Source organism: Neofelis nebulosa, chromosome 6 (assembly GCF_028018385.1).
Source record: "Neofelis nebulosa isolate mNeoNeb1 chromosome 6, mNeoNeb1.pri, whole genome shotgun sequence".
NCBI classification, from domain to species: Eukaryota; Metazoa; Chordata; class Mammalia; order Carnivora; family Felidae; genus Neofelis; species Neofelis nebulosa.
In genome coordinates this window covers 29,512,734-29,539,983 of record NC_080787.1, presented here as the reverse complement: position 1 = coordinate 29,539,983, position 27,250 = coordinate 29,512,734, and the positions used below count along the sequence as shown (strand labels likewise).

The 27,250-nt window shown below is 38.9% G+C and overlaps 1 protein-coding gene across 3 annotated transcripts in view; it reads right to left on the bottom strand.

The window, feature by feature from the left end:
- Window positions 1-18,701: 18,701 nt before the first annotated feature.
- MYLK4 (myosin light chain kinase family member 4) overlaps window positions 18,702-27,250 on the bottom strand; it is an 88,818-nt gene continuing 80,269 nt past the window's right edge. For all 3 annotated transcript variants that reach the window (XM_058733190.1, XM_058733192.1, XM_058733191.1), the window contains 2 exons: window positions 25,487-25,559; window positions 18,702-22,791 (listed from right to left, as the gene is read on the bottom strand). In XM_058733190.1, coding sequence (XP_058589173.1) covers window positions 25,512-25,559 — 48 coding nt within the window. In that variant the 3' untranslated portion in view covers window positions 18,702-22,791; window positions 25,487-25,511. The remainder of the gene's footprint in view (window positions 22,792-25,486; window positions 25,560-27,250) is intronic.

Genomic DNA, 27,250 nt, shown 5'->3' with positions numbered 1-27,250 from the left:
TCTGACCTCTACATGGGGTGGAGGAGCCTTACAGGGAGAGAAAGTGCAGGCTGCACAAAAGGGGCAGGTCCTGAGGGCACCTGGGTGGCTCATTCAGTTAAGCGACTGACTTCGACTCAGGTCATGATCTTATGGTTTGTGAGCTCAAGCCTGAGCCTTGCATCGGGCTCCCTGTTGTTAGCACAGAGTCGGCTTTGGATCCTCTGTCCCCAACTCTCTCTCTCTGCCCCTCCCCCCCTTTCTCTCAAAAATAAATATTTAAAAAACATGTGTGTGTGGAGGGGGGTAAGTCCTGAGTAAGAAAGAATCCTGGAGGAGGTTTCAAATCCAATGCAGGAACATGTAGTAGGGAAAAGCATTTTTGAGAAGCAGCATACAGCCTCCTGTTGTGTGAAAACCAAGTACAATTCATTCAAAAAACCGAAAGCAAATTCATTCAAGTAACCAAATAGATTGTTTATTTAAATAAACTGACCTTCTCTTCCACTTTATTGAGTAGTGGAGAATTAGTTGTAATGACCTAGCCAACTAATTGGTCATTTTGTTCCCATGTAGACTTAAACTTAAGGACATTAAGATGACAGCTGTTAGTTTGAGTTATTTTGAAAGCAGAACCTGAGGGGCGCTGGGTGGTTCAGTCAGTTAAACATCTGACTTTGGCTCAGGTCATGATCTCACGGTTTGTGAGTTCAAGCCCCGTGTCAGGCTCTGCACTGACAACTAGTCTCCAGATTCTGTCTTCCTCTCTCTGCCCCTCCCCTGCTCTCTCCCAGAAAGATTCTGTCTCTTGCTCTCTCTCTCTCTTTCTCTCTCAAATAAATAAATAAACATTAAAAGAAGAAGAAGAAGAAGAAGAAGAAGAAGAAGAAGAAGAAGAAGAAAGAAAGCAGAGCCTGAGACAGAGTTTGGATGCAGGTATTTTATAGAGAAAATAGTCAGCAGAGTGAAGGATGGAGAGAGGAAGACCAAAAGAGAAGAAAAGTCCATCAAGACTGTGTTACTGAGCTGGTTAATGCAGTGGGAAACTGGGCTCAACTCCCCTGGGGGTTCTGAGGAACTGGGAAGAATGTGCCCTAGCATCCTCTCTCCAAAGGACAGGAAGTTAGGGATTTCTCATGGACTTCCATCTCCCATAGGTGGAAGGTCCCCAGGGGGATTTTGCTCCAGGGCTGTGTGTACCTAGACAAAGCCACTTTCCATGGTTTAGGAAGAGTCCTGCAGCTGAAAAGGAGGAAGCCTGCTGGAGCATACATTTGTAGACTTGGAACTGCCCACTGCAGTTGCACTGAATTTAGGTGAGTTGAGGGATGTGGTTCCAGACAGTAAAAGGGTGGGGCAGACAGCTCACTCTGTGAGATGTGTTGGGTGATCCTTCAGTGCTGTTCAGTGGCTGGAAGGTGAATATGGAGAGGTTTTCAAGCTGCCATTGGCCTTCTGATCCTATGACCCTATAAAAGGTATGGGTGTCCCTGACTGGAAGAGCTGGAGATGCAAGATTGTTACCATGTGCCCTTCATCCTAAAACTTAGACTAAGTCATCACAAAAAACAAACTTGTAGACAAGGTTTAATGGCTTCACTTTAAAGGCATCCAATTCCTCCAAGGCAAGCCAGGGGCACACTTCCTGTCCCGAGCCTTGCACTTGCAGTGAAATCTCCAGATCTAAATGGGAGACAAGATGCACTGGAGGTAATCTGATATTCTAGCCTTATTCCTGAAGTAAGTGGACAGAATATGCACATGTGTAATAAGAGCTCCAGGGGTGACCAGATACTTGCCAAATGACCTGGGGGATTCTCTGTGCTTTTTGAACTTTTCTTTGGAGATAAGGGATAATGAGCAGGTTTCTGCCATTTTTGAAATATCAACTGAATGTGCTCTGCCTTTTCTATGGAGGTCACTTTACCCTAAAGCTTTGAGGAAATGTCTCAATTCTCCAAAAAGCTTAGATCCTGAACAAACTCTTGTCCTACCAAAAGAGGAGAACCAATCCCCAAGCAGCTCACAGATGGGAAATCAGAAGGCAAGAGAAGTGATTTCAGATAAGCTCTTAATAACGAAACCTTTTATTAGCAATGGTGTTTCCCTATATCACAAATTCCCAGGACCTGGCTAAACACTTTGGGTAACTGAGAGGCCAGCCTATCCCCAGAGAGTATTTGACACTCAATAAAAAGAGCTGCACTAATTTAAACAGTTTCAGAATGGCTGACAAATATGAACAAAGCTCTAGACTAAAGAGTAAAAATGTAAAGGAGCATTTTCATTTTGAGTGGCCAGATTGACTTTAAAACAGAAATAACAGATAAGAGCATCCAATAAATCAAGCTCATAGACACATTTACAATGAAATAATTATCTGGTAAATACTGACTTAGCCTAAGAAAGTCTGGGATATCAGATTACCCGAAATGTGCTTCCTTGTTTTCCACTTAGATTTGTGTCTATTCATGGCAGGTGCTGTAAAACAGCATGCAGGAAACTCTAAGTGTGTGTGTGTATTTTTAAACAAATTTCTATCTTAAGCCAACTCTTCTGTACCCTGATGTTTTAATACGAATTCATGATCTTTTAGTTTAACCTTTGTTAAATGTTTCCCTGAGGCTAAAACACTACATGTATATGTATGTGTGTGTATGTAAGTGTGTGTGAATTCATAGAGAATAGAAAATAATGCCAAAAAAAGAAAGAAAAGAATGCCAGTGAAGATAGGCATAAAGAGAGTTTCCTTATGATACCATAAGTGCTACATATGTGCTGACTACCTTTACGACCACAGCTAGTATCACTGCAATCATATGTGTCAAAGCAGCATCTCTTCAGTAACCCCAAAGGAGAAGATGCATTTTTCACAAGGGAGAGAATTTCAGTTTTCCAGATGGGCTCTCTTACAATGTTTCTCCCCTAACCCAATGACTTGGTGCCATCCTCACCAGACCAATATCCATGTAGTCAGGACATGCTTATGAACTGGCATTGGAGACAATGTGATAGACTATTTCACTGATGCTTTTGGTTTCGAAAGACCATAGGGTAGGTTTCACTCTTATGTGGATCCTGAGAAATGTAACAGAAACCCAGGGGGGAGGGGAAGGAAAAAAAAAAAAAAGAGGTTAGAGTCGGAGAGAGCCAAAGCATAAGAGACTGTTAAAAACTGAGAACAAACTGAGGGTTGATGGGGGGTGGGAGGGAGGGCAGGGTGGGTGATGGGTATTGAGGAGGACACCTTTTGGGATGAGCACTGGGTGTTGTATGGAAACCAATTTGACAGTAAATTTCATATATTAAAAAATATAAAAAAATAAAAATAATAATAATAATAATAATAATAAAATAGAAAGACCATAGGGTAAACTCCAGCCTGGCCACTGAATGACCTTCAACAAGTTACCTAACTGTAGAAGACAGTTATATGGAAAAATCAGTATTATAGCAGGACACATTTCACACTGACTACTATGGAGATTAAATTAGATAATGAGGGTAAATCTCTTAGCACAATTCCAGGCACAAAATATCTGCTCAATTAATAATGATAGCTATGAACATGGTATGCCAGGTAACTTTTCATACACGTAAGCACCAATGCTTGAAAACCTCCTTGATCTGTCTCTGTCTTAGAGCCAGTCTGCTTCTTTGGGCAGCATATTGGAACCTTATTTTACTTTATTTTATTTTACTTTATTTTATTTTATTATTTTATTTTATTTTAATTATTTTCATCTTTATTTATTTTTGAGAGAGAGAGACAGTGTGTGAGCAGGGGAGGAGCAGAGACAGAGGGAGTCACAGAATGTGAAGCAGGCTCCAGGCTCTGAGCTGCCAGCACAGAGCCTGACGCGGGACTCAAACCCACAAACCGTGAGATCATGACCTGAGCTCAAGTCGGACGCTTAACCAACTGAGCCAACCAGGCACCCTGGAACTTCATTTTAAAATAGCACATGACAGCATAAAACTTAGTAACCTTAATATTCCGTGGATTATATCCAAGGAAGCATAGCTATGAGGGAGTTAATGCAGTTTTGCCTGAAAGAATATCCCATGGAATGGATCCTATATACAATGCTATCAGGAGACTGGTGGATATTTTATTTTACAACACAAGCTGAGAAGCTTCTAATTTGTATCACAAACCTCTTTGGGGTTATGGCTAAAGCAGCAGATAGGGAAATTATTAATATTACGTGCCTATATTGGAAAAGAAGGAATATTTCAAATCAATGACTTAAGCTTCCTTCTCAAGAAATTGGGGGCAGAGGGAAGCAAACTGAACCCAAAGAAAGAAAATAATGAAGATAATAAAAGAAATAAATGAAATAGAAAATAGAAAATGAATAGAGAAAACCAATGAAACAGAAGCTGGTTCTTTGAGAAGATCAATAAAATTGATAAACATCAAGTCAGTATGATCAGAAAAAAAAGAAACAAGACACAAATCAAGAATGAGAAAGGTAAAATCATCATAGATTCCAAAGATGTTAAAAGGATCATAGGGAATATTATTAACAACTTTATGCCAACAAAATTAGATGAAATAGGCAAATTCTTTGAAAAACATTAACTTCCAACATTAACTCAGGAAGAAATAAAAACTCTGAATAGTCCTATATCTATTACAGAAATTGAATTGAATTTGAAGTTAAAAACCTTCTCACAAAGAAAACTCCAAGAAAGATGGCTTCATTGGTGAATTCTACCAAATATTTAAGTAATATTTTATACAAACTCTTCCAGAATATAGAAATGAAGAAATTCTACCCAGTTTGTTCTATGAAGCCAGAATCTCTCTGAAGCCAAAAGACATTATAACAAAACTAAAGAATAATAATTCTCATAAACATAGATGCAAAAATTCTAAATAAAGGTTTAAGTTTTTTATTTGAAACAGAGAGACAGTGGGGGAAAGGCATAGAAAGAGAGAGAGAGAGAGAGAGAGAGAGAGAGAGAGAATCCAAGCAGGCTCCACGCTGTCAATGCAGAGCCCAGCATGGGCTCAAACTTACGAACTGTGAGGTTATGACCAGAGCCAAAACCAAGAGTTGGGCGCTTAACTGACTGAGCTACCCAGGTGCCCCTAAATAATGTTTTAACAAATTAATTCCAAGAATATATACAAGTATAATAAATTATGACCAAGTTGGGTTTATTTGGGGAATGCATATTTGGCTAATAAATGGATCAGTGTAATTCACCTATTAATAATCTAAAAAGGAAAAGCCACATGATCATATAAATACTTGAAAGTATTTAACAAAATCCAATATCCATTCTTGATGAAAACTCTCATAAAACTAGTAGTAGAAGGAAACTTTCTTAACCTGATAAAGGGTATATATGAAGAACTTACACCTATCATTACACTTAATATTGAAAACTTGAATGCTTTTTTTTCCTAAGACCAGGAACTAGACAATGTTGTTTGCTCTCACCACTTCTATTGAATATTGTACTAGAGGTTTTAGCCAGTACAATAAGATATGAAAAGAAATAAAAGATACCCAGATTGGATAGGAAGAAGTAAAATTATTTTTATTTGCAGACAGCATGATTGGTTATACAGAAAATTCAATGGATAATACAAAAATCTATGAGAATTGTTGAGTTCACTAAGGTTGCAGGATATAAGATCAATATGCAAAATCAATTTTATTTTTAGAGTAGCAATAAACAATCAGAAACTAAATATTTACAAATGCATTTACAATAGCTTCAAGAAACATGAAATACTTAAGGATAAAATCTGACAAGAGTGAGACCTGAGCACTGAAAACCATAAAACACTGATAAAAGAAATTAAAGAAGATATAATTAAATGCATAAATACACTATATTCATGTGTTAGAAGACTCAGTGTTTTTTTTTTTTAATGTTATTTATTTTTGAGAGAGAGAGAATGAGAGAGAGAGCATGAGCAGGGAAGGGAAACAGAAAATTTCAAGCAGGCTCTGCACTGACAGCAGGAAGTCCAACATGGGGCTCACAAACCCTAAGATCATGACCTGAACTGAAGTCAGGCACTTAACTGAATGAGCCACCCAGGTGCCCTGCTTAGTGTTTTTAAGATGTCAATTCTCTCCAAGTTAATTTATAGGTTCAGTGAAATATCAATTAAAATCCAAGTGGAATTTCTTTGTAGAAATTAACAAACACATTAAAAATTCTTGTGGAAATGTAAAGAATCCAGAATAACCAAAACAATTTGAGAAAGAAAAAAAAGGACAAATAATACCCAATTTCTGTACTTAATTATAAAACTCCAGTGATCAAAATAACATGGTCTTGAACTCAAGATAGACAAATAGATCAATGAGACAGAATAGAGTCCAAACTACACATATATGTTCATCTGACTTAAGACAAAGACATAAAGTCAGTCCAATGCAAAAGGGATTTTTCCCCCAACAAATAGTGCGGGAACAATTGGTATCCATAGGCAATCAAACAAACTTTTACCCATCCTTGCACCATATGCAAAAATTAACCCCAAAGGCATTATTAACCTAATGAAAAGTTTAAAATAATAAAATTTACATAAGAAAATAAAAAAGAAAATCTTTGTGACTTTGGGTTAGACAAAGATATATTGGATATGACATTAGAAGAATGATCTATATAAGAACAAATTGATGAACTACAAAATAAAATTTCTGCCATTTGAAAGACACTGTCAAGAGAATAAAAAGGCAAGTCATAGACTAAGATAAAATATTTGCAAATTGCATATCTGACTGAGGACCTGCATTCAAAATATACAAGAACTCACAAAACTCAGTGATAAGAAAACAAATGACCTAATAAAAAGGGGCAAGAAATCTAATCAGATACTTCACCAAAGATATACAGATGGAACTTAAAGTGGCTAAAATTAAAAGGTTTAGCCATACCAAGCCTTAGCAAAGATGTAGAGGAACTGGTGAGAATGTCAAATGGCATAATTAATGCAAAAAACAGTTTGGTAGTTTCTTAGTAAGTTAAATATTCTTCTGCCATATGATTCAGCCATTCTACTCCAAAGTATTTACACACACACACTCTCTCTCTCACACACACACACACACACACACACACACAAAGAAATTTGATGTCCATTGAAAGGCTTGTACAGTACATGAGTGTTCATAGCAGCTTTATTTGTAATAGGCAAAATTTGGATATAACCCAAATGATTATCAACAGATGGCTGCACAAAATGGATTAGTGCTCAACAATACAAATAAATGAACTATTCATATAACATGGATGAATCTTAAAGTAATTGTGTTGCATGAAAAAATCCAGACAAAATGACATACACTATATTTATATGGAATTCTAAAAAATGCAAACTAATTAGCCTTTAGATCTGTTAGAAAACAGATCAAAATTTGTATTGGAATGTGGGAGTGAGATATAAGGTGCAGGAAAGAAGTCCTACAAAGAGGCATGAGGAAATTTTGAAGAGTGATGGCTATGCTAATTATCTGATTATGGTGATAGTTTCACAGGTGTAAGCCTATGTCAAAACTTATCAAAGTGTACACTTTAGTTTTGTGGAATTGTTGTATGTTAATTATATATCAATAAGTCTGCTAAAATTATGAGTATATTAGCTATTTTCTATACTAATTGCCTATATATACCTTTTCTTTAAATTTTTTTTTCAACGTTTTTTATTTATTTTTGGGACAGAGAGAGACAGAGTATGAACGGGGGAGGGGCAGAGAGAGAGGGAGACACAGAATCGGAAACAGGCTCCAGGCTCCGAGCCATCAGTCCAGAGCCTGTCGCGGGGCTCGAACTCACGGACCGCGAGATCGTGACCTGGCTGAAGTCGGACGCTTAACCGACTGCGCCACCCAGGCGCCCCATATATACCTTTTCAATGAAGAATGTGTATAGATTTTTGTAACTGTCCTCTTTTTATTTGATATATATATATATTAAAGTCTAATTTTACATGTCTTGAGTCTAACAATGAAAAACTAAGGCCTGTATTTTTAATGTTTTGTTTCTATTTCATTTTATTAGTAATTTTTCATTGAACTTCACAAAAGTACCAATTTGAAATGGATTGAAAATCGGGTGGCTCAGTGGGTTGAGCGTCTGACTTCGGCTCAGGTCATGATTTCCCAGTCTGTGAGTTCAAGCCCCACGTCGGGCTCTGTGCTGACAGCTTGGAGCCTGGAGCCTGCTTCGGATTCTGTGTCTCCTTCTCTCTTTCTGCCCCTCCCCTGCTCATGCTCTGTCTCTCTCTGTCTCAGAAATAAAAAAAAAAGTGTTGAAATGGATTGAAAATTAAAACTAATAATTCAAAACACCTGGTGTTTCTTGACCTGTAGATTGAGAAACACTTCTCTGGCATGATTCCTGTCTATTAATCAGGATCAGATCACATGGCCATGCCCTAACAGTAAGACAGTCTGGGAAAGAAAGGAGAGCTACCAACTTTTGTCACATCTGAGGTCACAACATCAAAATGTGTATAGCCCAGAATGGTGGAATAAGGGACCTCTGGATATCCACTGCTCCATTAAAAACATGAAACAAAACAATAAAACAAAACAAAACTGACAAAAAGGTCCAAATCAACCTTTTTTAGAACTCTAGAAATTAATCAAAGGTTTACAACAATCTGAGGAATATTTATTCAAGAATGAATGAATATCATAATTACAGTTAGCTTTACAACATTTTAACTTGCCCTATTTTTATTGCCTCCTCCAAAGTTCTGTGGTAGTCTTGAAAATCAGAAGCTTAGCAGTCATTAGGGAGTATATGCTAGTTTGGAAATTCCCCCAAAAATTTCATCCTGAAAGCATTGTATTAGACCTGTGTGACAGCTTCCTGAGAAATCCCCATTTTCAAGGCTTGTTATTTAAACTGACTCAGATCTTGTTCAGTGGGAAAAGTTCTATCCCAAGGGCATTTGTCAAAAACAACCAATGAGAATTGTTTAAAATCTCAGTTGCCTCAGTCGGCATTACCAGTTGGGGCAATCAAGAGACTGGCCAAAAACTTAAAAGAAAGACCTGGAGAATGAGATATTCATGGGAGTTTGGGGAAACTCTGACATATTTCTGGGAATTTAGAAAGCCATGCGCATGTGCAGGGCTATGTGCATGCCCAGGAAAGAACTGAGAAGACTCTAATCTATCTACCTCCGACTGACTTTGAGGCCCTGTGCAAAGCAGGAAATGAAGACTAAGGCAGAGTTCTAAACTTCTGTTGCATTAAAGAAGTGCCCCAACATACAGAGAGAGTCCATCAGCTTTATGTTGGAATCACGTATAAAAATCACTATCTAATTATGAACTCATCACTAAGCTTACATTGAATAGAAACTTCAGCAGCCACTTCATAACAGGGAATACAGATTTTATAAAATTAGTCCAAGAATGTGACTAAACAAGATCATCATCATCAACAACAACAATAATAACAAAGCAACAATGGCAAAGCACAGGGAGAGAAGAATCTGATTTCCAGAGTAACTACATTATGTTATTTAAAATGTCCAATTTTGGGGGCTCAGTCAGTGAAGCATCCAACTTCAGTTCAGGTCATGATCTCACTGTTAGTGAGTTCAAGCCCAAGCCCTATGTTGGGCTCCGTGCTGACAGCTCAGAGCCTGGAGCCTGCTTCAGATTCCTGTCCCCCTTTTTCTGCCCTCTACCCCCCCCAAAAAAAAAATAAACACTAAAAATTTTTTTAAATAATTAAAAATGAAATGTCCAATTTTCAACAAAAAAATCATGAGACACAAAGAAAAAGAGAAGTATGGCACATAGAAAGGAAAAAAAGTAATCAAAAGAAATTTTCTGAATTTCTGAAAAAGCAAAATTTTAGAGCTTACTAAAAATGCTTTTTAATAGCTATCACAAATTTATACAAAGAATTAAAGGGAATCATGTTTAAAGAATTAAAAGAACATATGAAAGTAATGACTCACCAAGCAGAGAATATCAACAAGAGACATCAAAAGAGATGGAAATTATGTTTAAAAATTAGTAATTCTATGGTTAAAAAGTTACAACTGAAGTGAATATTTCACTAGAAGGGCTCAATAGCAGATTTAATTTGTAGAAGAAAGAATCAGTAAAAGTGAAAATAGATTAATTTCATTATCTAAGTTTGTGACCAAAAAAAATGAAGAAAAATGAGCAGAGTTTCAGATACTTGTGGGATACCATTAAGCATGCCATCATATACTCAGTGGGAGACCCAGAGGGAGAGATGAGACAGAGAAAGGGGGGGGGGCGCAGAAAAAAATATATTTGAAGGAATAATGACCAAACACTTCCCAAATTTGATGAAAAACATCAAGATTCTCAACAGACTTCAGGTAGAATAAACTAAAAGAAGTCCACACCTAGAAACAGAGTCCAGCTTCTAAAAGACAAAGAATCTTGACAACAGCAAGAGAAATCAACTTTTTGTGTACAAATGATCCTCAATAAGTTCAGCTGACTTCTGGTCAGAAACCATAGAGGCCAGGAAGCAGTGGAATGGTGTATCTAAAGGGCTGAAGAAAAAAGGCTGTTGGCCAAGAATTCTACATGTAGAAAACTATACTTCAAAAATAAAAGGAAAAGCAATTCCAAGATAAACAAAAATTGAGAGAATACGTTTATAGCCAACCTTCCCTACAAGAAATAGTAAAGGAAATCCATGTGTATGCCAATAAAGTAAAATAAATATCTCAATAAAGTAATTTAGATAATAATGTGAATCATTTAGGCTGAAATGGACAACAGAGAGTAACTTAAGTCCGTATGAAGAGAGAAAGAGCACCAGTAGAGGAACATAGGTAAATATAACATCTTTTGTCTGACCTAAAAGACACTACTGCATAGAGCAATAATTATAAAACTGTGTTGATGGCAAGATAATATATAAAGATATAATTTGTATGATAATAAGAGCACAAAGAAGGAAGAAAGAATAGGGTTATTTTGTAGAAAATCTTTATATATTACTTAAATTAAGTTGGTATTAATACAAAGTAGATTGTTTTAACTTAACATGTTAATTGTAATCCCCAGGAAAATCTCTAAGAAAATAACTAAAAAACATAGTTAAAAAAAACCAAGAGAATTAAAATGGCACACTAGAAAATACTTTTTAACACAAAATAAAAGAATGAAAGAGGAATAGAGGGGAAGAAAGACATGACATATAGAAAACAAATAGCCTAAAGACATGCATAAATCCTACTTGATCAATAGTTACATTAAATGCAACTGGGTTAAATACTCCAATTAAAAAGCAGATGCTGGCAGAATTAATTTTTTTTAAGCCACAACATAACTACATAGTACCTACAAGTGACAAACATTGGGTTCAAAGTTAGTTTGCATGGAAAAAGATATACCAGGAGAGCTGGAGTGGCTATGCTAATATCACATTATACAGACTTTAAGGCAAAAAATATTACCAGCAACAAAGAAAGACACTGTTTAAATGAAAAAAGAGACAATTCATCAGGAAGTCAAAAATTATAAACATATGTGCCTAAGAATAGAGTCCCAAAATACATGAAGCATAAACTTACAAAATTGAAAGGAGAAATAGATAATTCACAGTAACAGTTGGAGAGTTCAATATCCCCCTTTTAGTAATGAATAGATCAAAATGGAAAGAGAAGAATTGAGAATGTGTGAACCAACTACACCTAACAAACACGTATAGAACACCTGTTAGTGAACTGGGCCCTTGGGCTCTCTAAACAATGAAAATTGACAAGAGGCCGAACAGGAGTTCCAGGCAAGGCTTTATTGGGGCTTATGCTCAAGCACAAGAGAGAGAGCACAGAGGAAAAGTCCTTCAGGCTGGCCCCCAAGGAGAGGTGGGGGAGAGCTTTAAAGAGGCCCAGGTGGGAAAAGGGTGACATTTAAGCATGAAGAGGTGGAGATTTCGTGGCTCCTGTGCACTTAAACGTCATGCTTCTTCATGTGTCGCGTGTCTAACCAGCAGGTTAATCTCCACCCTTGGGTACGATTTTTAGTATTGTAACAAGGGTACAAGTCAGTGAAAGGCCAGTGCGGGGGGGGGGGGCATCTTGGCATAGACCGGTTTCCTCCCTGTCTTCTCCAGTCTTCATAGTAGGGTCCCTCCTTTCACTAAGTCCCTCCTGCTTCCTCATTCCTGCAAGATACACTACCCAGGAGGCATAGAGCATTAGCTTTACTTTTTATGAGGACAGCCAAGGAATCCTGTATTTTGCAGTTAGAATTGAAGGGACCTTAGTCCAGTCTCTGCTCTGTCTCACACCCAATCACAGCAAAATATACACTCTATACTAATTGTATAGAATGCGCACAGAACATTCTCTAACATAGACCATAAGTTAGGTCATAAAACAAGTCCTCAAGAAATTTCTAAGAAGTAAAATTATACAAACTATGTTCTCTGATCACAATGGCATTAAATTAGGAATCAGTAACAGAAATTTGGGAAACTCACAAATATGTGGAAATTAAAAAACAAACTCCTAAATGACCAATAAGTCAAGAAGAAATCACAAATAAAATCAGAAAATACTTTATGATGAATGAAATTAAAACACAACATACCAAATCTTGGGGATCCAGGAAAAGCAATGCTTATACCTAACTTATATAACTGTTAACACTCACATTACAGGTGGGTCTGGTCACTATCACAGAAGTAACTTGAGAGTTACACCTATCCAATTGTACCAGCATATCTTAAAACCGTTTTAGAACTTTTATGGAATAATTTCTAGGGTACCTATTATGGTTTTTAAAAAAATATCTTCAATGATAGCAATTCTTTGAATTTAAAGGATTTACATAATTTTTGAAAACAGAAGTCATATTAGTGAATAAATTGAGTGGTGAGGCTAAAGATTCCATGGTTGGTCTAAAGAAGTGATACTATTTTGATGAAGGCATTTTCAAAACAGGACAGTGGGTGGTTCCTGAAGAGGAATTCCAAACATGCATGAAGCAAAAAAAAAAAAAAAAGGAAAAAAGAAAGATTGGAATAAATGCATAGCTATAGAGGACGACTGTTTTGAGTACAACAGTTATTTAAATGTATGCCTTAGGGCACATTTCTAACATAAGTATCCTCAGTGCCTCATTACTTGAAGTATCTCACCATTTCCAAGTGGTTATCATTATATCTGCCCCTGTTTTGTTGGTTCCAAGAGAAATTAGAAATGGTGACTAGACAAATATTGGCCTAGGAGTTTGGTCTTCTAAGTTAAGTTTATATTGACTAAATGAGTTTCTATTTGATCTTAATTTGATTTTTCCATTGTTTTGACAATTGAACATGTGTTCACAAGTCTAGAGATATGTGCACATGTGGAGATATACCCATACAGAACACAATAGACTATTTTTAAAGCCAGAAAGTCTGTGTGCTATATATACCCATCTTTATAAACCTATTTTTTTATTTCCCTAGCTGTCTCTGTAGGCTACCAATACCACATAGTAACTGCCAATAACTAATAAAAATAACTATTAAGTTATATGCAATATAAACTACTATATAAAGGCTAAACAGTAAACACTATTTACAGCTTACTATGAGAAAATGGAAACCTCATTGTGCCAATATGAACAAGATCTCCTCTTATCCTGTAATTCAAAGGCTATTACTTTGAAAATTATGAGTCCCAATTGATTGCCATACTAGAAACAATTATTATCTAATCTGTTCTTCTTTATACTATTAGTAATGTCCTAATATTCTAAAGGACCTTAATCAAACATTCAATGTTTTAAGAAACATCTGGATGTTAGCCAAATTTGTAAGATAGCACAAGCTAGAGCAAAAGAGGTGGTGAGAGGGACATAAGGAAAGTGAAAGCTATTACAGAAAAACTGACTAGAACCGTGGAATCTGATTATAGGGAGCTTAGAAGGTAGGCTTGGCAGGGGAACAAAGCCATGTTTCACCTTGGAAAGCCGTGAGGCACTGCACATGACAAAAGCTGCTAATTATGAATGATAAGATTTAGGACAAATAGGATGCTTTTTGGCGAAAGGATTTTTTAAAAATTCTGTTAAAGTGTGTATAAAAGCAAACCATACATTGTCTTTTGAAACCTTTGGGAAACTTCATAATTTTTAAAATGTAAAGTTCACTTTTATTAAACATATGGGTAAGTTTGAAATTATTCAGAATATTAAAATTAATTTGAAAATAATTAAAATTCAGAAAAACCTCAGGTGTACATCCAAGTTCTGGGCAATATTAACATGCTATAAAAATTGCTCAGGCAATTTACAGTGAACAGGTGTGTGAAGTAATTGACAGGGGAAAAAGTTCAGACATTAATTAGCAAGAATTATGAATATACTTGTTGAATTGTTTTCTCTCCATTGACATATTTTTAAGCATATGTGTAGAGGAAATTTTTTTCATTACAAATACGCATGGAAAATGAACTCTTACTTATTCATAATACTCAATGCTTTTGCCATTAATTGCTTGATGAGACATGGAAGGAACACAAAAAGAAAAATGCTCTAAACCAAAAGAAAAATGTTATAAATATTTTTGAAAGTTTATTCAGTCTTGCTAATAATGTTGAAATGTCTACTTCCAAATCCAACAAAATAAGGATTCATGCACTCAAAGAGTATCTCTGTTGAAACTTGGAGAGAAAAGAATAATTATGCCAAAAATAGGACCCAAGTCCTACCTCAAGAAGCTTCCAGGAGGAGGGAAGCCAGAACAGAAAAGCAGAATGTTAGAAAATAATATGAGAACTACCATGAGAAACATAGAGGATGGGATAAGGACTCTGCCCTGGAGGAGGAAGGATGGTAGGATTTGGCTTTGAATCAGGTAGTCAAGATTAGAGGCAAACATTGTACTATTTTTTTAATGTTTTTATTCATTTGTGAGAGACAGAACATGAGTGGTGGAGGGGCAAAGAAAGAGGAAGATGCAGAATCTGAAGCAGGCTCCAGGCTTGAGCTGTCAGCACAGAGCCTGACACAGGGCTCAAACTCACAAACCACGACCTGAGCCAAAGTCAGACAACCCACTGAGCCACACAGGCGCCCCATAGGGACAAACATTTTAGACAGAGATGGGGTTGTGTAAAGCTGCAGATTTCTAAGGAAGCCTATTGTGCTGGTGCTGTCCAGACACTGTAGGACAGTATGGTAACAAACACCTGGAAGGTGGGAGAGACTTTGGAAGCAGGTCATGGCAAGAAGCTGGGAAGACTCTGGGGAGAGTGTGAATTTGAAAGCTTGAAGAGCCTGCAAGAGTGTTTCATGAAATCCTAATGACCTTTGAGATGCTTGTGAGTGACGGCTTGAGGAGGAAAGTGAAGAAAATGCTATTTGAAACTGGAGGAAAATGATCTTTTTTATATAGTGGCAGAAATTTAGCAACACTATCACTTGATATAGTAAGTAGAAAACTTATGGAATGAACTGTGTGATCTTAGCTAAGGAGATTTCCAGATACTGTTGAGAGTATTTCTTGGTTTCTTCTTGCTGCTTATGATAAATGTGAGGAAAGAGAGGTAACTAAAGAAAGGACTTCTAAACAAAGAAGAACTTAAAAATTTCAGCCTCTCCAGAAAATAAATGGTACTACAATTAAGAAATGGCTGGGGCATGGGACTCTTGATCTCAGGGTTGTGAGTTCAAGCCCCATGTTGGGTGTAGAGATCAGTTTAAAATATAAAATCTGAAAGAAAGAAGAAAAAAGGAAAGAAAGAGAAAGAAAGAAAGAAAGAAAGAAAGAAAGAAAGAAAGAAAGAAAGAAGAAAGGAAGGCAGGAAGGAAGGGAGGAAGGAAGAAAGGGAAAGAAAGGAAGAGGAAAGAAAAAGATCAAATCCAGGACACTCTGAAGAAAACATGGTCCAATCATGAAGCCAAATGTTTAAAATCCTCTGTTAAGACCTCAGAAATATTGAAGACAGTACATCAGAGAATCATTCAGTCAAATAATAGGGCTTTTAAGAAGCTTGAGAGTGTTGTTCGTCAAAAGGCTCAGAAGTCCAAGGCAGAGAAGAGTGATTCTCGAAGAGATCTGTGGGGGTGGTTTTTTCTAATGGAGTCAATCCCAATAAAAATTCACAGGTGACCTATACAATTTTTAAAAGATTCATGTCACCAGGTGCACCACCAGCTTGGACTAAGATGGGCAGAGGGAGCACAAAGAGGTAAGGGATTTGAATTCTCAAACTTCTCTGGGCAGGAACTAGGCTGAGGAACCATCTAATAGTCGGCTTACCGGGGAGAAGACTTCTGCCTTCACTTATCTTTACCTATTGGAAGCTTGTAAGAGTTCCCAAGAAGATCCCGATAGCTGTGGTGACTAGGCTTAAGTTGTGACGGCTTAGGTCTGTCCCAGCACGAAGCATGAGACTGACAGGGCACTGAACATTTTCTGCACTTTCATGACACTGTGCACATAGTGTTCATGTGATGGGATCTCCAGGTACTTGGAGTGCTGGCCTCTTGAGGGAAGCCTGGAGGCAGCACTTGGCAGGAGCAGCTGTTTCAGGGTGGGCTGGAGCAGCAGCAGGGAGGTACCCTCAGGTGGTGTCCTGCCAGGAGAGGCCACTCTCCCTGACATACCATTTCTAAACTTGTGTAAGAATACTTTAGAAGTCTCTACAAATAACTGGGTGAGTTTGAGGGGGTTCAGAGGACCTAAGCTCTGCAGTTGAGGCCATGAGCCAACTAAATACAGATTAGTACCTTTCATGAGACCCTATTTGTACCTGCAACAATGCCTGTGGAACATAAATTAAAAGCTCTTGGAGAAGCCCAGTATGAGAAGGAGAAATAAGTTACTGAAGGAGGAGCATCAGGAACCACTTATCCTCCTGATGGGTGTGGATCATGAGGTGGGGTTGGTGTCCCTTTCAGAGCAAGGAGTGCTCAAACGAAAAGATGAAGTGGGTTTCAGTGCCCTCCCTTTGTGCAGGAAGTGAGGGAGATTGACCCACTCAGTTTACTTCAGGAGAGGGCAAGGAGAGGTGGGAATATGATTGGTTCCTATCTCTGAGTCCCAGGCCCTGAAACTCTAGCACTGAGGATTTATTTTTGTAAAAGGGTGGAGATGTCCATTGGGACCTATATTGTTCCAATATTGGAGGGTAAAGGAAAACTGTATCTCTACTCATACCATTTCTGACACTGAACGTGTGGAGGTTTTCCTCATGTTAAACAATTCCAGCACAAACTACTTGGAGTTTGCACATACCTCACAGGTTAAAAGCTCAGTCCCACAAGACTGCCCCTACTTCAGGGGCCAATCACAGGTGGTGAATCCCCAGGTTACCCCCCACTTCTGTATGACATGACTACAAATCTAAGCTCGCTGTAACCCCTTCCTAAGACTCAATAATTTGCTACAATGGTTCACAGAATCCAGGAGAAAACTTCACTCATTATTACCAATTTATTATAAAGGGCATTATAAAGGATACAAATGAACAGCCAGATGAGAAGGTCCATAGGGCAAGGTCCGGAAGGGTCATAAGCACAGAAACTTCTGTCCCTCTGGAGTTTGGGGCAAACCACTCCCCTGGCACATGGATGTGTTCTTGTTCACCAGCTCAGAAACTCTCCAAACCTCTTTGTGTGGGGTTTTTATAGATGTTCCATTATATAGGCATGATAGATAAAATCATTGGCCGTTGGTGATTAACTCAGTCCCCAGCTCCTTTCCCCTCCCTGGAGGTGGAGAGAGGAGGCTGGAAGTTCCAACCTTCAATCACCTGGCTGGTTCCTCTGTCAACCGACCCCATCCTCCAAGAATGACCTCAGTGGCCATAAACTCAGGTGAGGTTACAAGGGGCTGATGATGAATAACAAAAGATACTCACTCTTCTCATCCTTGCTACTCAGGAAATTCCAAGGGTTTTAGGAGCTCTGTGCCAGGAACCAGGGATAAGACCAAATATATATTTATTAAAATATCACAATATCACAAATGATCAATGAGGTTTCCCCACTTTGGGGAAGAAGTCAGAATACCTCACCTAGAAGTCAGAGTGGGGAAAAACCTGGGGCTCATTCTAAAGAGAGGGATAGGATTACTTTGTGTGAGACAATAGAAAATTCAGTGGGTGTCTCAAGCCAGGTAAATGTGGGCGGTTTTGTTGACACTGAGTATCTCAGTGTTGATCACTGCTGGGCTAACATATGAATGTTGACATGGGTGTGAATGTCATCCTCAGGCACAAAGGCATGCTTGATGCTGAAGAGTCTCAGCAGCATTTCCGGCCAATGCTGCCCCCAGAAAGCAATGTGGCTTCTGATGACTGGGTGGCCATTATATACTGAAATATTTCAGTGGCAGATTTTCTGAAGCAGGTGCCTTACAAGCATCTGAGGAATATTCACTAAGATACATTAAAGGGATTGAATTGCTAATTGCCTTAATTTATTAAACAGTGTTCTGATACTAGACACTTTACATATATCTTAGTCGATGTTTTCTATTCATAGGGAACAAAAATCCTAAATCTTTGTGGGTACATTGCAATCACCATGTTTTCAACTGGGAGAGTTGTTTTCTCCACCTTGGGGCTGGCCAGTGTGCAAATGGATCTGGAGCCCCAAATAAATAGCATGGCATCATTCTTTTAAGGTATGGGGTCTTAATGTCATGGGACTTTTAACGCGTCAGAACTTGTCATAAAAAAGAGTTTGTACTGCATTTACCAAGTCCACTTATTTGAATAATTTAGCTTATCAACCAAAGGATAAATAAAGTCCATGTTTATTTGTCAATATAATACATATATATGACTGTTATACATTTTTATAAGGCAAAGAAATACAGCTGAATTAAACTATGTTCAGAAATAAAAAATATACATGACAAATTCAGTCACCACATTGTGAATCCATTTTTATTTCTTATCTACACTACTAAACTTCATCGAAAGGACTCACTGACATCTATCGGATGGGACAAATACAAAATACATACAATTCAAGATCGGAACACTCAGGTATTAGATGTTCTCTGCTCTCTTGAATAAGTAGTGGTTGAATTATAAGCCTTCATGGAAGGTGAAACTACACACATAAAGATCACTTATGGAAAGTACACCTGACTGAAATGTATCTAGGAGACATACATAGACCTTCAAATGTGAGAAACTGTTGACTTCATGCAAGGCAAGGAAGTTGCCTTCATCTGGAAATTGAGCATCTGATAGTCTGATAGTCCAGCTTCAAGTTTCCTTTAGGACAGCAAGCCATTTGCCTTTTGGAAATATAATTTTCATCCCAAAAAGACTTCAGGGGAGCATTGTGATGGATAAGAAGATGGACTTTGATTCTAACTGAAGAAAAAGAGAAAGAAGTAAAAAAAAAAAAATCAAAACAAAGCAAAAGCAAAATAGGGAGCATCACAGCTATTGAGAAGTGAGCCATGCAGTCTAGACCCATGCTGAACTTGCCAGCGGATAGAGAGCTGAACTGAGTTCACTGGGCATGCCTGCTCAGACCCCTGCTTTGCCCTCTTGCCTCACTTGCACAGATGAACTTTCCAAATGAGGTTCCCTCAGCTGGCCTGTCATCCTAACTAAGCAAGCACATGTAGGCATCCTGACACCATTTGCCTAATGCCTAGGGTGGGGGTACTGGGAGCAGAAGGAAGAATAAAGGAATGAAATAAAGAATAAGACCCTCATTTCCCTAATATCAAATACATATTTTGATTTTAAAACAAGAAAAAAATTCTACTCTAGTTTCCATAAAAATAGTGAAAATGTAATAATTCATGTATCTTTCAAAACACATTCACATCCAAGTATGCCACAACAATAGCAGCATGCCTATTTACATTTTTGAGGAAAGAAAGCAAAATAATGTCAAGTCAGACAAAAAGTAACTAAAAAACAAACATGAGAATTACCCAATTTTGACTTGGAAATCTTTCCCCAAGGTAGTTCAGGTGAGAATCCATTTCAGATGCTTTTATGTAACAAATTAGGGCATGAGCTCTTTTCTCCCTGATTTTTTGAAATAGCAACAGGTTGTGGGTAAGTGTTGGTGTCTTACAAATTACAAAAGGGGCATGCTGTTTCTTTAATCCTTTGTGAGGTTTGTTTCTCTCTAGGCAGTGGGAAGTGCCACATCAGTGCTTTAATTTCCTCTATTTTCTAAAGCAATGGCTACTGCCTAATGCGAGTGAGTGAAGCCATAGCGTCCATTAAGTGGGTGGGGGAGAAGTACAGCCTATCAAATCCTAATGACTTCTTGGAAAAATTGATCACAATAGCCCAAGTCTTGCCAGACTCAGCTTCTCTGGTCCATGCTTGCATCTGGTTTGATTCCTCTGCTGTGCAAAGCCCCCTTTCCCATCAAAGTGGCAATCTACCAAGTTACCAGTGCTTGCTGGAGCAGCCACACATGGGTGTGGAGGGAGGGAACAGGATGAGCAGGAGACCGAAAATCTCCCATTTCACTGTAACTGTAGACTGTAATAATCAACTCTGCGATGCAAACTATCCTCAGCTCTCATATAAAAGGCACCCCGCTGGCACGGGGATACCTCCCCATCCAAATGTGGAAATTCAACTCCAAATTCAAAGGAGATTCGTTTTTAAAGTAGAGTCTCCTTTCTAAACCTCTTTTTTAAAAAAATCACACCCACTGACTGCAGGGTCATTAGTGGATTAATTTGTCAAAGAAATCGTTCCTTCATTTGGCCTAAGCTGCCTGTCCCACGTGTGTTGGGGTCTGGTGAAAGCTTCTCTGCCAGCGTGAGTCAGGATGAGAGTTGGATGCAAAAGATCTCCTGCTCTATCTGGTAGAGATTCCACACCACATGTGGAAGGACAGAAAACGCCCTTCCATGAGGGGTTTCAAATCAGACCCTTGCGTCTTATTTAGCATTTGAGTGAATGCCAGCTCTCTGTGGTCTGAGTATTAATGCATGCACTGACTTGTATTTTTCCAGCCTCAATGAATACCATCAGCTAAAGATAGCACAGTAATATAACACTTCAGTCACAAGGCTTTGTTGTGTTTTTGTGTGTGTGTGTGTACGTGTTTGTTTGTTTGTTTGTTTTAAGGAAACCAAATTAACCATTTTAAGCACAGTCACATAACAGGAACAGGAGAAAACCAACCTTGGATAAATGCATAGGCCAAAGGAAAAAAGAAATGCATCATAATGTAAGAGCAAAGCTAGAAAGGAGTCAGTTTTATAGCTAGCATGACCACTAAATTGGCATATGGTCCTAACTAAATTACACATTTTCTTCTGTCTCTACTTCCCTTTTACCTTACACATGAGAATAAGAACATTGCACATTTAGTTATTCATGGGCATGCTATAAGCATCCACTAGGTGCATATGAACAATAATGGAGAAAAGTCAATGCCAATTAAAACTGCCCTCACTAACATGGCCATCAAGTCATTCTTATTTCATGTCACTGCTATTGTGACTACCAGAGCCTAGAATGATTTACAGCTAAAAATAAAGACTTTATTATAGCTGATCTCAACACAGGAGTTATTTGGAAATGGGAAATATGAGGAAAACTTAAGAGGCTGAATAGTGAGCTTGATGCTGGATGTGTAATAGGAATTTAGTGTGGCTTTGCGTGGCCTCCTCTTCGTAAAGAAACGACGCACGTTTCACCCTTGAGAGGCCCAATGCCCTTCTGTGCTGTATACGGTCAGGCTCATGTCCATTATTAAATATCTGTAATGAAATGCCACATGAGCTCCGGAGCAAGAAGAAGCTTCCAACTGGAAGTTATTCTCATATCCAAAGAGTGAGCAGCAGTGTTCCCCTCACCGTTGATTTCTGGATGTTCTTTCTTCACAACCACTGAGCCATGTGAGACTCCACGTAGGTGAGATTACCGGTCTTCAGAAATGCTGGAATTTACCCAGAAGCCTGAGTGCTATTTCCCGAGTCATTGCAACACTGGAAGCAAAGCACTGTCCTTCCTTGGCATGCACACGGCCCATGTCTCATTGGTAATGGCAGCATGAGGAAAGTTCTTGTGACTATCAACATTTTTCCAAAGGTTGTAATTCCAAAGACTAACCATAAACAGATACCTCTTGCTCCACCTGTGAAAACTAGAGCATTTCATGCAAGCAAATGTACAATCAGAAGACAGCAGGGAGTGTCTTGTGAAATGCACGTCACACATTTGAAAGTAGAATCAGCTACTCAGAAGAAACTGATGAACTTGGAGAAAGTTCAGGATATATGGAAGATATAACGTCTGATGCCTCTTGCCTCGGGATTCAAAAACAGTTTGTGTTCCAGAAAGTAAATTATTTATCAGTTGGATTCACCTGATTTCAGATCAAATAAAAATAATAGAGTCTGAGAAACTAAATGCTCAAGGGTGCAAAAGACAGAATTTTTTTCTGGCGATATGATGGCCCCCTTTGAAAGGCATAGTTTAAGGACTGGAAGCAGTTTTCTCCCTCTAAATGTATCCTCCAGATTTAAATGTCTCAAATAAATCTCCGGTATGATTGCTCTAATAAGCTGAGAAAGAGCAGAAATAATGTACCCCCTGCCCCAGTGTCTAAAGTCAAAAATTAAAAATTGAAAACTCAAGATGGCAGGGAAGCATCTTTCCCGTTGTGCACTACCATGGGGTCTGGGGAGTTGAGGAAAGGGATGCAGGGCTTGTCTGCACCCCCTGGGACCACAGGACTAGGTGTCCCCCTTAACTGGGTGCTCAGAGTTCAAGTGCAGCGGCTCCACCGCCCCCCCAGGGCCACCCGTCATCACAGGGGTCAAGGCATCAGAACTGCTGATTTTTCCAAAAATCTTCTCAAAGCAGCAGCAACCGCAGCAGTTTTCCTGCAAAGCAAACAAAATATGACTCTTGTTAATTCAGCAGGGCTTTTAAAATTGTAATTAGTTGGTTGTGCGCCTTAGGAAAACCACACATGATTTTTTTATAATGTATGTGTGCATGTGAGAGAAAAAAAGAAACCCCTTGCAGGATTCCACTGCTTACCCGAGTTGGGTTTTTTTTTTTTTTTTCAATTTATGCAAGATATTTTCGTACTATTTGCAAGATCGAAGGACAAGGCCTCTTTGTTTCATGTGAGGCACAGCCAGCTCCCCAGCTGCTACCACACCATCCATTCTGTCAGCCTGACCCCGCATCAAAGTAAGGCCACAGATTGCGCGTGGGAAAGATTTTCATTTGCTTTATGACCACGTTTGACATAGGCCCGCACAGGGTTTGCTGCCCTACATCAAACTCTGAGAAGGTGTCCTAAATTCATGGCTCTGAGAAAGTGTCCTAAATTCATAGTTCACGGGTTGGCAAAAGATGGAACGGAAACACAAAACGAAATGCCACCAGGTTGATTTTTAGAGTATTTCCTCAATGCATCAAAAAACCTCTAACAAATTGCAGGAGATTTATATGCCTCAATCGACATGATGGATCCTGCCTTATTCACAGAGCCTGGAAGTCATTCTTTTTCCACAGGAATAATCTTCAACCACCAGATTTTAAAAATCAATATTATCACAAAGTTGGTTTTACTCACTTGTAAAGCTTGCCAAAAACCCCATCTTATCCTGGCAGGAAATACTATAAAAAATAACTTAAAAAAAATTCTTCTCAAATGAGGCTGCTCTCAGAGTTAATGTCTTAAGCTCACATTTTAATTTGAAAAAAAAAAGAGTAAAAGAAGTAAACTGGGAGGCACCCACATCCCATGGACCTTAAACAATGCTTCCCAGGCCTGCAGTGCAACCAAGTTGAAATTCTGTGGCCCACTGCAGCTGAGGTCCCCAGAGAGGAAGGTAGCCAGCCCAAGGGACCGTCTGGAGGCAGACCTGACCACGCTCAAAGGTCTCATCAAGCAATTCAACAAAGACAGTAGCTAACTGTGCCAGTGTCATCAGCTCCAATGTTTTGTCCTCCACATAACTGTCACTGCTTGGGCTGCTACTGGCCTACATTGCCTTGGGTTCAAAGGACCAACGTGGCATGGAAGGATTCTACTGCCTCCCACTACCATTTCCTCCTCTTTCTCTCCCTGCCAGCCCCTGGTGACAGGCATGCCTTGCAGTGCAACCTCCAGTCACCCAATGAATTCATTCCTACCAGGCCTCAAAAGTGACTCCAGTGCTTAGGGTGGGAAGGCAGTTTGTGGCAAACCCTTGAGGTTTGTGGTCACCGGAGACAAAATTGCTGGGGGATGGAGGGAGGGAGAGTTCCCCGCAGACTCTGGTGCCCACCACTCACGGGTGAAGGCCAGGCTGTACCTCAGTGAGCCTGACCACCCAGGCCTGGGAGCAGGCAGCGTCCTTCCTTTCTCCACATTATCACAAGGCACATAGCTACCTTCTACTCTTCCAAAAACTTTACCGTCTTTGCTATCTTTGACCCATGATAGTGGCCTTTGTAAGTAGGAAGCACAAGCCTTCCTGCTGATGTTTCATAGATTTCTACATAAGTGGTAGACTGGGAAGGAATGACCCTTACACCAAAGGCTGAGTGCTTTCCTAACTCTGGCCTGGGACTTTTATTATGATATACTGACTTATTTCTACCCGATCTTATTCTACAAAAGATTTCAAGGCAGCTTGCAAGAATATAGAGTCAAACAGACAAACAAAAACCTCAGGACCAGAGTAAATACAAATGAGAATAAGAGAGTAAGACCAGCAGGCAGCAAGAATGCAGACTCACAAGTCATCAGTCCTACACATTTGTTAAAATTGAGCGGCAACAGTGGCCATGGGCTTACTGCCCCAAGTGAGAGAACTGGCTTGCTGGAGGGTAAATGGCCCCCCAACAAGGACATATATGTTGAGATTTCTAAAAGTTCTCTGTAGTAAGTACAAGGCCTTAGGCTTCTCCTTTAGGGCATAAATTAAGCTAGCTTTTGATTCAATCAAAAGTATTCATGTGTAAATCCATCTCCTAATAATTCTGACAAAATTCTAAGCAGGGTACAGGCTATGTATGAAGTGGTATGGTTCCTCCAGCTCCAAGACTGGGCCAATACCAGGAAGCAGTTCAGGAAAGAAAAACAAGCATGGGCTTTAAATTCAGGGACACCTGAGAAGTCATGCTGTACCATTTACGTGACTTTGGGGGAGTTAGTGTGTGGGTGTCGAGACTGGTTTCCCCATCAGCACAAAAAAGGTATTACTTCTTCTGATCCCAATTGTAAGGACTACCGGAGATGGTTTTGTTCAATTACTGGCACCTACTGAGATAATTATCAAGTACCTACTATGTGCCAGGCCCTGGTATCCAGGCTTTGCATGGATTATCTTGTTGGAGCCACTCAACAAGCATAGGAAGTAAGACTATCCCCAACCCACAAAACAGGAAATTGAGGTTTCTGTGCTAGAAAATGGCAGAGCCAGGCTGCACACACAGCAGTCCAAAATTGGGGCCCTCCTCCTCAGCAGAAACACTGCCCTGCTTCCCACATAGTCAGTGCAACACACATTTGGTTTCTTTCTTGCTACTCCCTCTTAAGGCTTGCACAACATCTCTTCAGAAAGACCTGAGACCAACCTTTCAAATGGGCACCTTCCATGGACTATTTGGTCACAAGGTCCTTCGCATTAGAGCAGCAATTCTTCTTCTTCTAGGGAAATCACAAGACATTTGAAGAAGAATTAGAACTTTAGAATTAGAACATATATATATATATATATATATATATATATATATATATATATATAATTTCATTCCTCACTTCTGATATGAGAACACCTGAAGAGTCAATAACTTCCTACTGGTTGAAAATGCTCTTCAAGAGATGTTCTAGAAGCCTAAACTGTTCATGACCCTCCAACAGACGCATTGAACCACCTTCAGGGACCAGCTTGAGCATTCCCCACTTTCCCCTGTCATCACTACCTTTCCTCTCAGAGTCAGAAACAAAGAGCTGAGCACCTAATGACACTTCATTTTTATGTGTGTGTTTGGTCAAAACTCCCTTCCACAAATATTCATGTTGACAAAGCTTGAGGGTCAAGACTGAGACCAGATGAGGACAAAAATGAGTCAGATACAACTTTTGCTTCTTCCAAAAGTTTTCAAGCGTTATTTAAGTGCCACAAGAGAGGTTCAAGAAGACAAAAAAAAGCACCTCCAGTTTGGGGGTTGAGAAGAACCATCTTAAAGGAGGTGGCATTTAAAGTAGGTCTCAGGCACTCACTAGGATTCAGGCTGATCTGGAAGCAGTAGCAAAGACAGGGTGGGACACCTGATATCAGGGCATGTCAGAGCAAGCTGGACGGTTTGGTGTGTTAGTTTGGTGTGCACGATGGGGAATACTGGAAGAATTTATGGTGTGGGAGTAATATGATCAGAGTTGTCATTAATGAAATAATGATTTGGTGAATTAGAAAAGAGATGGATAGATATGGAATATCAGCTCCTACAGTATTTTATTAGTTCAGCATATTGGAAAAAGGGCAAGAGCTGAGGTTGTAACACTGGGATTGAGAAGGAAAGGTAGAGGCTTATTAGTTCTGGCAGAAAAGAAACAATGTCATATTTGTTCATTTTTCTTTCCTCCAGGCCCAACACATTTATTAAGCCTGCAGTAGGTGCTTGATGGGTTCTAATAGATTTGTAATTTGGGAATGCTTTGTTCTACTCAAGCTGAGAGCTGTTTCTGATGGAAGGTGGCTTATGTATGGATAGTTGGCAATGTAAGAGCATAATACAGAAGGCAGAGAGCTACAGGGCTTTAATTCCTAAGGAAAAATCCTTTTTAAATTTACTGACTGATTATAAGCATGTTTAGTGATTAATAAATTGTAAGTGTTTTAAGCATGAAACAATTAAAAGAGATAAAAGTTTATAAAAGGCTTTTAAAATATAATTTCGATTTGAATAGTAAATAGTTTGGGGTAAGAGTTAAATGTTCAACATAAAGTTACATTCTGATTTTATAAAACATATCAGAACCAAGATTATTCCAAAAATGAATCTTCTGGAAAAATCTAGTCTCAATATTTCTTTGAAAAATAAAATACACTAAGCTTGAATACTGGCTTTCAAGAACACCAAAAATGTACTGTACAGGAAGAGTTCTGGAAATATCATCAGGCCTCCTTTGCCCAGAAGCCCATTATCCAGCAGGATAGTAGAGTAGGGAAGCTCTGCCCAGGTTCCAGAGCATGCCTGTCTACACTGGGGAGCTAGCTCCATCACTTCCTCCTGGTGAGATCCTGGACAAGTACCCCTGTCTTCGGTTTCCTTACCTATATGAGGATAATAACAACACCTGTTTCAGAGAACTGGTATGTGGGTTAAATGAATTAT